This window comes from Pseudophryne corroboree, chromosome 8 (genome assembly GCF_028390025.1).
Source record: "Pseudophryne corroboree isolate aPseCor3 chromosome 8, aPseCor3.hap2, whole genome shotgun sequence".
Taxonomy (NCBI): Eukaryota; Metazoa; Chordata; class Amphibia; order Anura; family Myobatrachidae; genus Pseudophryne; species Pseudophryne corroboree.
The window spans coordinates 58,102,365-58,113,240 of record NC_086451.1 but is presented as its reverse complement, the minus strand read 5'-3'; the positions used below and the strand labels follow the sequence as shown (position 1 = coordinate 58,113,240).

Genomic DNA, 10,876 nt, shown 5'->3' with positions numbered 1-10,876 from the left:
GGTTTTGCCAAAGCAATGATCAACTTTTCCTAAAAATACAAATATAGATCTAGCTTTCCCTTTAAAAACCGCAGGATCTGATTCAATTTTAAATGTAACACAAATTTAAATAAATATTCATTTGTCGATCTGGAGTCACTTGGAATCTTACCTACTTTATTACTTTCCATTGTATGAGAAATACTTTGCATCCAGCAAGTATTCACGGCACCTCACTTTTTCTACATTTTGTTATGTTACAGCCTTATTCCAAACTGGAATAAATTATTTTTTTCCCCTCAAAATTCTACACACAATACCCCATAATGACAACGTGAAATTTTTTGTGAGATTTTTGCAAATTTCTTAAAAATAAAAAACTAAGAAACTACATGTACTTAAGAATTCACACTTTACAGCCGTTGCTCAATACTTTGTTGGGGCACCTTTGGCAGCAATTACAGCCTCAAGTCTTTTTAAATATGATGCCACAAGCTTGACACCTAACTTTGCAGCACCTCTCAAGCTCCATCAGGTTGGATGGGAAGGAGTCTCCAGAGATGTTCAATAGGATTCAATTCTGGGCTCTGGCTGGGCCACTCAGACATTCACAGAGTTTTCCTGAAGCCACTCCTTTGATATCTTGGCTGTGTGCTTAGGGTCGTTGTCCTGCTGAAAGATGAACCGTTGCCCCAGTCTGAGGTCAAGAGCGCTCTGGAGCAGGTTTTCATCCAGGATGTCTCTGTACATTGCTGCATTCATCTTTCCCTCTATCCTGATTAGTCTCCCAGTTCCTGCCGCTGAAAAACATCCCCATAGCATGATGCCACCACCACCATGCTTCAATGTAGGGATGGTATTGGCCTGTTGATGAGCGGTGCCTGGTTTCCTCCAAACATGACGCCTGGCATTGACGCCAAAGAGTTCAATCTTTGTCTTATCAGATCAGAGAATTTTGTTTCTTATGGTCTGAGAGTCCTTCAGGTGCATTTTGGCAAACTCTAGGCGGGCTGCCATGTGCTTTTTACTAAATAGTGGCTTCCGTCTGGCCACTCTACCATACAGGCCTGATTGGTGGATTGCTGCAGAGATGGTTGTCCTTCTGGAAGGTTCTCTCTCCACAGGGGAATGCTGTAGACCATCAGGTTCTTGGCCACTTCCCGTGACTAGGGCCCTTCTTCCCCCCACCCCTTCTTCCATTTACGGATGATGGAAGCCACTGTGCTCATTGGGACCTTCAAAGCAGCATATATTTTTCTGTACCCTTCCCCAGATTGTGCCTCGAGACAATCTTGTCTCGGAAGTCTATAGACCATTCCTTTTGCCTTCATGCTTGGTTTGTGCTCAGACATGCACTGTCAAGTGTGGGACCTTATATAGACAGGTGTGTGCCTTTCCAAATCATGTCCAATCGCCTGAATTACCACATGTGGACTCCAATTAAGCTGTAGGAACATCTCCAGGATGATCAGTGAAAACAGGATGCACCTGAGCTCAATTTAAAGCTTCATGGCAAAGGCTGTGAATACTTATGTACATGTAATTTCTTAGTTTTCTATTTTAAATACATTTTGTAATAACCACCCAAAAAAATATGGGGTATTGTGTGTAGAATTTTGAGGGGAAAAATTAATTTATTCCACTCTGGAATAAGGCTGTAACATAACAAAATGTGGAAAAAGTGAAGCGCTGTGAATACTTTCCCGGATGCAATGTATAGTTATTTGATAACCATCCATCTATTCTAGATGTTAGTAAGTGATTTTTGACTCTATTGGCCTGTAAGTACGGTCACCTTCCAAGTGGAGCCGGAAGTCCAAGCGGCTAACGGCAGCTTTGACCCAGCTCCACCTCCTCTTTCTTCCATAAACCTTCAACTACCGGAGAGATTTGTGATATCATTCCATACTCTGACTCAAACAAACATAAAATACAGGACTACATCCAGTTTTGTATAAGAAACAAAAACTTTATAAAAAAAAAATTAAATTGTTACAAAAACTCAGTGCAATTCCAGGCCACAAAGTTATGTAGCACATGTAGACTACATGGACCTCTCTAGAGCGAAAAAAAAATACATTTTGGGGACAGAGTGAGACAGTGGGTAAGAAGTCATGCAGGATATTCGTAAGACCCTTTCAGAACTCTGGGGAGGGGAGTTCATTGAATGTGTAAAGACGAACCTCATGTACGGTCTCATGCTGCTTTTATGTGTAAAATCATGTTTGCATATTAACTGCTCCATTTATGTTTGTATATTAATGTGAGTTCTAGCGTCAGACCAAGTCCCCATTGTAAGCTCTATTTCTCATTCGCCATGCTTCCGTCAATTACCAGAGAGAGTATTGGTCTGTTCCGCTAGCCTCCGTTTTAGGATCTTTAAACGCAAATTGCTCTGCTCATCCTTCAGTGCTCTAGTGTCTGCATGTAGGGATGACCCAGCAGTTGTACAGGTACAGAGTTAAAATAGGGATTTTTGTTTACTTACCGTAAAATCTTTCTCTGATTCCATCTGGGGGACGCTGCGCCATTACTTGTGGGTTAGAGGTGTGTGGTTGTGGAGTTTGGCACAGAACTATTAAAATCTGACTCCTCCCCCCTCTAACCCCTCCCATCTCCTTCCTGCCTAGCCAGTACCTCAGTTAACGTTTAGCCAAGCCAAAGGAGATAGACCAGAAAAAAATAAAATAAAAAATTAACTGGTTAAACCAGACAAACATATGGGAGGGATCGCAGCGTCCCCCAGATGGAATCAGAGAGATTTTACGGTAAGTAAACAAAAATCCCTATTTCTCTTTCATCCATCTGGGGGACGCTGCGCCATTACTTGTGGGATTTCCCAAAGCAAGCTAATAAGAGGAGGGAGACGGCATAGCCGTCCGCAAAATGTGACGCCCGATAAAGGCAGTCTACAAACCGAAAGTATGAAACCGGTAAAACTTTCTAAACGTATGCACAGACGACCAGGTCGCCGCCCGACACAGCTGCTCAACAGATGTACCCCCGCGAACAGCCCAAGAAACTCCAACAGCTTGAGTCGAAAGAGTTCGGATTGATTCAGGAACTGAAATATCAGAAGACTGTTTACTGGCCGAAGTTACCCAACGAGCCACTGTGTACTTGGAAGCCGGCCAATCTCGTTTGGACGCATCAATTAAAACCAACAAAGCATCCGTACGACGGATAGAATCGGCACGAGATAAAGAAATCCGTAAGGCCCTAAGCACATCTAAAAATCAGCTGAGAATCCTCCCTGAAAGGAGAAGGAGTAAACTCTGGAAGGACAATGTCCTGATTTAGATGAAACGCTGACACAACCTTCGGAAGGAAAGAAGGGCTTGGTTGCCGAACCACCCGATCATCCTGAAACACCAACAAGGGTGGTCTGCAAGAAAGAGCTGCCAATTTAGATACTCGTCTTGCGGAGGCAATGGTCAATAGAAAGACAACTTTTGAACGGTAGATACCGCAATTCTACAGATTCCAAAGGTTCAAATGGAGATTTTTGAAGAGCCGTAAGGACTAAGTGAAAGTCCCAGGGATGAACCGGAGGAACAAAAGGTGGCTGAATCCGAAGAACTCCCTGAAGGAACGTCTGAACTTCTGGAATGATAGCCAGTCTCCTTTGAAAAAGAACCGACAAGGCAGAAACTTGACCCCTTTAGTGAAGAAAGTTTCAGACCCTTATTGAGACCCTCCTGAAGGAAGAATAACAGACGAGGAACTCTAAACAAATCCGGTGTTAAACCACGCTTTTTACACCAAGCAATGTAAATACGCCCCACTCTGTGGTAAAATCCAGAAGCCACCGGCTTTCTACCCTGAATCATCGTTTACACACTAGGACGAGAAAAACCTTTTTCCCCTTAAAATGTTGGATTCAAGAACTAAGCCGTCAAAGCCAGCCGACCCAACCTGTGTGGTGACATGGTCCTTGAATCATAAGATCTGGACGCAGAGGGAGTCGGAATGGTTCCTCGACGACCTTATTGCGCAGAAGAGTGTACCACAGTCAGCGTGGCCAATTTGGGGCCATCAGAATGATTGGCAGACCTTCTCTCTGAACGCGTTGAAGCAACCGTGGAATAAGTGGAAACACATATCCCAGTTGAAAGTGCCACGGCGCCGTCAGTGCATCAATTAGAATTGCTTGAGGGTCCTGAGTACGCGACCCGTAGAGAGGAAGTTTATTGTTGAGACGAGACGCCATCCGATCTACATCGGGCATCCCCCACCGGCTACTAGAATCAGAATCACCTCCTGGTGAAGCTCCCACTCTCCCGGATGCACCGTGTGACTGCTTAAGAAATCCGCTTCCCAGTTCTCGATTCCTGGAATGTGAATCGTGGATCTGGCCGGAACCCAATGTTCCGCCCATGTGAGAATCTGAGTGACTTCTGTCATGGCGGGTCAGCTTCGAGTGCCTCTCTGCTTGTTAATGTAAGCAACTGCCGTGGCGGTGTCGGACTGAATCCGCACTGGATGATTCTGTACCCTGGTTTGAATCCGAAGTAGTGCATACCGGATTGTCCTCAACTCCAAGATGTTGATCTGCAACTTTGACTCGACTGGTCCAGAGTCCCTGAAAGTGATGAGTCTGAAACACCACCCCCCAACCCCTGAGGCCGACGTCTGTGGCGACCATCACCCAAGACCAAATTGTGAACGGAACTACTTTGGTCAAATTGGAGCTGTAAAGCCACCAGCGACGCGACTAACGAGTCTGTACAGACAATCGGACCAGCTGTAATTTGAGATGAGGCCCTGTCCGAGTCCAACAGTTGAGAATTTGAGCCTGAAGGGGCCGAGCATGAAACCTGGCATATGGAACTGCAGCGAAGGTTGCCACCACCTTGCCTAACACCTGCATGCATCGGAGAACCAAAACCACCGGTAAATGCAGCAGTGTTCGAATTCTAGACTGTATGTCCTGAGGAAGAAATACTTTCTGGTTGTTGGTGTCGAATAAGAGTCCCAGAAACATCCTTTTCTGGGAAGGAAGCAAAGACGACTTTGGACAATGTATTATTCATTCGAATGACTGTAGAGTCTCTATTGTGAGACGCAAGTTCTGGTGAAGAATAAACTCTGACGGGGCCTTGATCAACAGATCATCCAAATACAGAGTATCGTTGACTCCCTGACACTGCAAAACTGCCACCACATGGCCCATGATCTTTGCGAATACCCGAGGAGCCGTGGATAGACCAAAGGGAAGAGCCAGAAACTGAAAATGTCCAGGCCGACTGCTAATCTCAGAAGAGATTGATGACCCGTCCAAATAGGAACAAGCAGATGGGCTTCGTTAGACATAAGACGCCTAATATTTCCTTGGTTCCATGGCGGCGATAATCAAGCGGATGGATTCCATTTTGAACTTTTGTAAAATAGTGGCTGTTGCATGAAAAAGAGCTCGACGTCCAGAGGGATCGTTTGGAAGAGGAATGACGAACACCCGGTATGGTGACTGGTTCCTCGAGATCTAACATATATCCTTCCGGAGATCGTGAACCATCATGCCGTAGGTTTGTCGGCAGGTTTACTGGCTGGTCTACGAGTCACCTGTGTTCCTCTACCTCTGAATGCCCCACTTCGTGGGTAACTAGAAAAAGCACGAAAGGAATGGAAACCACCTCTGCCCTGTTTACGAAAGGACCGAAACCTCGTGGTCTTTGGTTTCTGAGGCGCAACTGGAAGAATAGGGCTCCTGTCCGCTGTAGTATCCGAATAATCTTCGTTAAGTTTGACCCAAAGAGAAACTCAACTTCAAAGGGTACCGCCGTCAGGGTCTGCGTTGAGACAGAATCGGCATTCCAAACCCGAAGCCAAAAAGACCGTCTTGCTGTCAAGGCAGAAATACGGGATTGTAGCGCAGCAGAATCCAACAAGGTCTCACCCACATAAGTAAGAGCCTCCGAAATCTGTTCTGCTAATTGAATCGTTTCCGATGGATCGTCCAACTGCATTCCAGATACGACATGTGCTAGCCAGTCATCCGCGGCCTTGAGGACCCAAGCGCCAGATAGAATTGGGCGTACAGAAACTGATAAAGAAAACATAGGAGAATTGAAGCAATACTTATATCTATCTGTAGGATCTTTCAACGTCACAGACTGTACAGAAGGAATAACCATAGTTTTTCCCCAAAATCTTGTATCCTCCTCTGTAAAAGGATATAGAAATTTCAATTTCTTAGGGCTTGAAAACGAGAATCCGGCTTAAGCCAAGGATCTTTTAAAATATCCACAAAGTGTGAATGAGAAGGAAAGACAGTAACCGGTCTTTTTTTTTTTTTTTTTTGTCTTTTGAAAAAGGCAGAGGAAGACTCCGCCACCTATCCTAAATATTAAGAGTCTGATGAATGGCTTATATCAGCAATCTAACACCGGAGCTAGTAGAAAACTCCTCATATTCCCAGGCCGAAAACTCGCCCCACTCTGGGTCTACTTCCCCCTTCTCCAATGGGGATGTCTCCAACTCCTCCCCCGGAAAAGTTATAGCGGCAACGGCTGTGGCCGTTTTGTAGCAGAAGAACTGCTGGCAGAGTTCACAAATTTGTCTAGAGACAGAGTTAAATCAGCAAGACACCTGCCCATATTTTGAGTCCACAGAGGTTTCACCGTATGGAGGAATAGACTGATCTGCGGAACCTCCCTGTTGGTCCGCCACAGATGCACCCGAGCAGGAAGCACAGAGGGCACCTGCGTCCGCGCTACCCTTAGCTAGCTTCGACCCACATTGTGAGCAGGAAAAATAAACCACCGAGGTGGTCTTTCCCTTTTGTAGATCTGATGTACTACAAACGAACAATAAACTTAGTAGAGTAGTGAACAGTACTGCGAATTATACTGTGCAATGTATATGGTAATTATACTGTGAATTATACTGTGCAATGTATATTGTAAATATACTGTGAATTATACTGTGCAATGTATATGGTAATTATACTGTGAATTATACTGTGCAATGTATAGTGTAATTATACTGTGAATTACACTGTGCAATGTATATTGTAAATATACTGTGAATTAGACTCTGCCAGTTCAAAATTTACATCTGCAAACTCCCCCAAAAGTATAGAATGACACTATTGCTCAAAATATACTTGCTGTTAGGAACAAGTGTGCATGTGCTGCACAGCGTCCCCCGTACTGCCTCTGGAGAAGATGGCGGCTGGAGCCCTTGTAGACGCTGGGAGGGAGTGCGCGCGCGGCAGTGCAGGGCGGGAATTCGTCCTGTTAGTTCAGTAGTGCAGTCGGAATGCGGCTCCCGCGAGCCGCTACATACAGCGGCTCTGTTCGGGTAGCGTCTAGCGCCCCCCCTGGGGAGTGACTCACCACTTCCCGTACTGATCAGCAAAACAGTAGCAGGGTTAAGTAAAGCCCTCGCCACTGCTCACCGCCGGAGGTCCGGGAGAGAGGAGTGGGGGGAGGAATAAACGGGGGGTGGGGGGGGGGGAGAGGATTGGAGAGTTTGCAATAAAAAATACAGAAATATATATATATATATATATATATATATATATATATATATATATATAGGAAGGATAGACCAATACTGTCAGAGACAGATTGTGTCTATCCTGTACCTCCTCACTGCCGACTTCTCAGGAACAGGAATCAAGCCCCAGTGACCGAAGTGTGGTGGCCTCCAGCGGCAGAATAGAGTGGGAAAATCCTTGCTAACCCCACTCTAGCAGTACCTGTCACCTGTATACAGGGACTAGGCACTATAAGCAATCAAATAACAAAATAAAATAACAAAATACCTAACTAAAATCTTCAGTGAAAAAAATCTGTGTCTGTACTCCACAGGCACAAAACTAAAACTGAGGTACTGGCTAGGCAGGAAGGAGATGGGAGGGGTTAGAGGGGGGAGGAGTCAGGTTTTAATAGTTCTGTGCCAAACTCCACAACCACACACCTCTAACCCACAAGTAATGGCGCAGCGTCCCCCAGATGGATGAAAGAGAAATTATTCTTGCTAAAAAAAATAATAAAGGTCCTGGCCAGAAGCAGGTCATGGCTAAAAAGGGACCCAAGACAGAGTAGTCTCCTCCAGCAATCTCCACAGCATCTTATCACACAGACTTTTGAATAGGAGGTTACTGGCACAATCCATGTCCTGTGCCTCTACGTTGGTGCATTCCCCTCTCAACTTATTGTCTGGTCATCTAAGCGGAACAGATGTCCTACAGGAGCTACTGGAAGATGCTGAAAGAAATGTTATTCTGGGGATATCCGTGACTCCTGAATGGGATGTATATCTCCTACAGGGACAACAAAGTTCAGCAGAACTGGATGCTGATGCCATACATCAGCCTGGGCTGCCTCATGGTACAACTGTTGGTCCTTTCATACAGGGTAGTTCTGACTTGGTACAGCTAATTCTTCACTAGAACCACAGCCTTGAGCATCTAGAACCTGCTGCTTAGTCATCCAGCCCCTCCATGGAGCAGCTATTAGCAGCATCCTTCCATTAAAGTACCGCAGTGAGGACCAAGGCTGGCAAATCACACAAAAGTAATATTGGTTTCAAACAGCGTTGTAAGTTTCTGTGAGATAAACGCGTTCCCAGGCCACGGTGCCACAGGTGCAGAAGAAACTCCACAGATTCCGCACAATGCCCCTGTCAAACGGGTTAGTGTCCGAGTCGCACTGCTTCAGGTAGGCAATACGATGGTAGGACATGAACTCCCAGGTTGTGGAATTGCAGGAGATGAGGTACAGGTGACATACAAGCAGCAGGCAGACCACCATTGTTAAGATGCTGATTAGCATGAAAGCTAAGAGCAAGAATACATTAACACGCAGCCAGCCGCTCCAAGAAAAGTCAGACTGGAACCCAGACCTAGAAGACAACACCACAATGAAAGTCTCATTAATTCACTTTAGTTGCTCATTCCAGTTTCTAACACATAAAATACACACACTAGGCATAACGCTCCATATGTAATATCGCCTAGTGTTTTCCCTACTCTCCCAGGCGACTTATATCACTAACGCTATTGTACAGTAAAAAGAATGTAACTCAGCGCTCTGTCCTGTTCCAACATAAATGCCCCATATAAAACCTTTTTGAAGCAGTGTCTTCTATAGGTCGCAGGACCACTTGTAAACGATGTGTCAATTCCCAGTCGTCAGTCCATATGATTCCCTTCAACGATGAATGAACCTCAGAATAAACCAAATGGAAATAACAGTGTAGTACGTCTACAGAAAATTGGTGACACCCATGTGAGAATGTGAATGGGGTGAGAGGATCTGCGTACCAAAACTCACAGTATATGAAAGTGAATGACTCCCATAAAGGTATCTTTAGCCACCAATCGCCAATGACGTGAATAAGACAGCCGTACACACACCTTTATACAGTAATCCCAGTAGTATGACGTACCGTACTCACATAACACACAGTGAATGCACTCCCATAAAGGTATCTTTAGCCACCAGTATTCAATCGTGTAAATGGAGCCACCGTAAACACACCTTCGTAGGTTATTCCCCTAAAGCGGGACGTACCGTACTCACATAGCACATGGTAGTCGGACTCGTATAACGGTTTCTTTATCTTTCGTCCTCCAAACTTCTAACTAGAGCAGTGTGGTGTACACGGAGTCTCCCAATATGAGAATTATGACCCAAAAGAAACCAAAAGGGCACTCTTAAAATCCGTAAAATTTATTCCAAACACTGTCTAAAAACATGGGATAACAGATGGTAGATGGAAAGAAGGTGTACCTGAAAGGCAGTACCGGCCGTGAATTGCCCGACAGGAAATACCTAACCGTCTGTTCCCACTGCAAAGGTGATCAGTAGCACTCCTGGACCAACATGTTTCGACTGTAGTATTAAGTCTTTTTCAAGGTGAAGGAGCGCCACTGAATAAAGCTACTTTTATCTATTCCTGTATGTACATCTGTTTCCGGACGCCGCATACACGCGGCCGTCCGCTTCCTGGTTCTCCTCACTTCCGCCAACCACAGCCGGATGTAAGAAGTGAAGGGAGCATCGACACTGAACCGTAGCCCACAGTATAAAAAAATACATTGATAGTATATACATGTCCCTAATTTCATAACATAAAAACATATGAACACATATAAAAATATATACAAAACTTTATACTTCCTAAATAAAACTCCGCCGAGTGACTTCCGCCAACCACCGGCAATCTCGTTCCTGCCAACCGTAACCGGATATAGGCAACTTCATGCACCTGCATCGAACTTAGCCGACTTAACGGACTAATAGTAATGTGCTGGAGCAGGGCATAGATGTTTAAATTATACCTATATATTGAATAGGGCATGTACAATTAAATGAATCTACTTGTGATACTGAAATTCCGTATCGGCCAATTCCGATACGTCACTTCCGCCCTCCATCGTCCTTACGTTTTGCCAACCAAATATATGGCAAAAACATAAATGTAACTGTATCAGATTCCATAATAGGACATTATAAGTCGGATTAGATGTATATACCGACAACAATGCCTAGATTAACTATAGGTATGGAAAAAGGTGGATTGACCCCCCTGAGCACCTAATATAAGCTTTGAAAGCCCAATATAAATAAACACCTAAATCACGCATGTCCAAACTGCGGCCCTCCAGCTGTTGTGAAACTACATATCCCAGCATGCCCTGGCACAGTTTTGCGGTCAGAGAATACTAAAGCTGTGTCAGGGCATGCTGGGATGTGTAGTTTCTCAACAGCTGGAGGGCCGCAGTTTGGACATGCCTGACCTAAATGAACCAGTAGATAATTAATTATATACAGATACGTCATGTAAAGTAATATATACCCCATAGGGGTGATAAACAATACATGAAAAGATATAGAACTACAAAAAACATTTTAATTCAAATTCATGGTTAAGTCCCCTAGGTGCC

At 44.7% G+C, this 10,876-nt stretch overlaps 1 protein-coding gene across 2 annotated transcripts in view; it reads right to left on the bottom strand.

Moving 5' to 3' along the window:
- Window positions 1-5,513: 5,513 nt before the first annotated feature.
- Window positions 5,514-10,876, bottom strand: part of ZDHHC12 (zinc finger DHHC-type palmitoyltransferase 12) — a 39,941-nt gene continuing 34,578 nt past the window's right edge. For both annotated transcript variants that reach the window (XM_063936445.1, XM_063936444.1), the window contains exon 5: window positions 5,514-8,829. In XM_063936445.1, coding sequence (XP_063792515.1) covers window positions 8,514-8,829 — 316 coding nt within the window. In that variant the 3' untranslated portion in view covers window positions 5,514-8,513. The remainder of the gene's footprint in view (window positions 8,830-10,876) is intronic.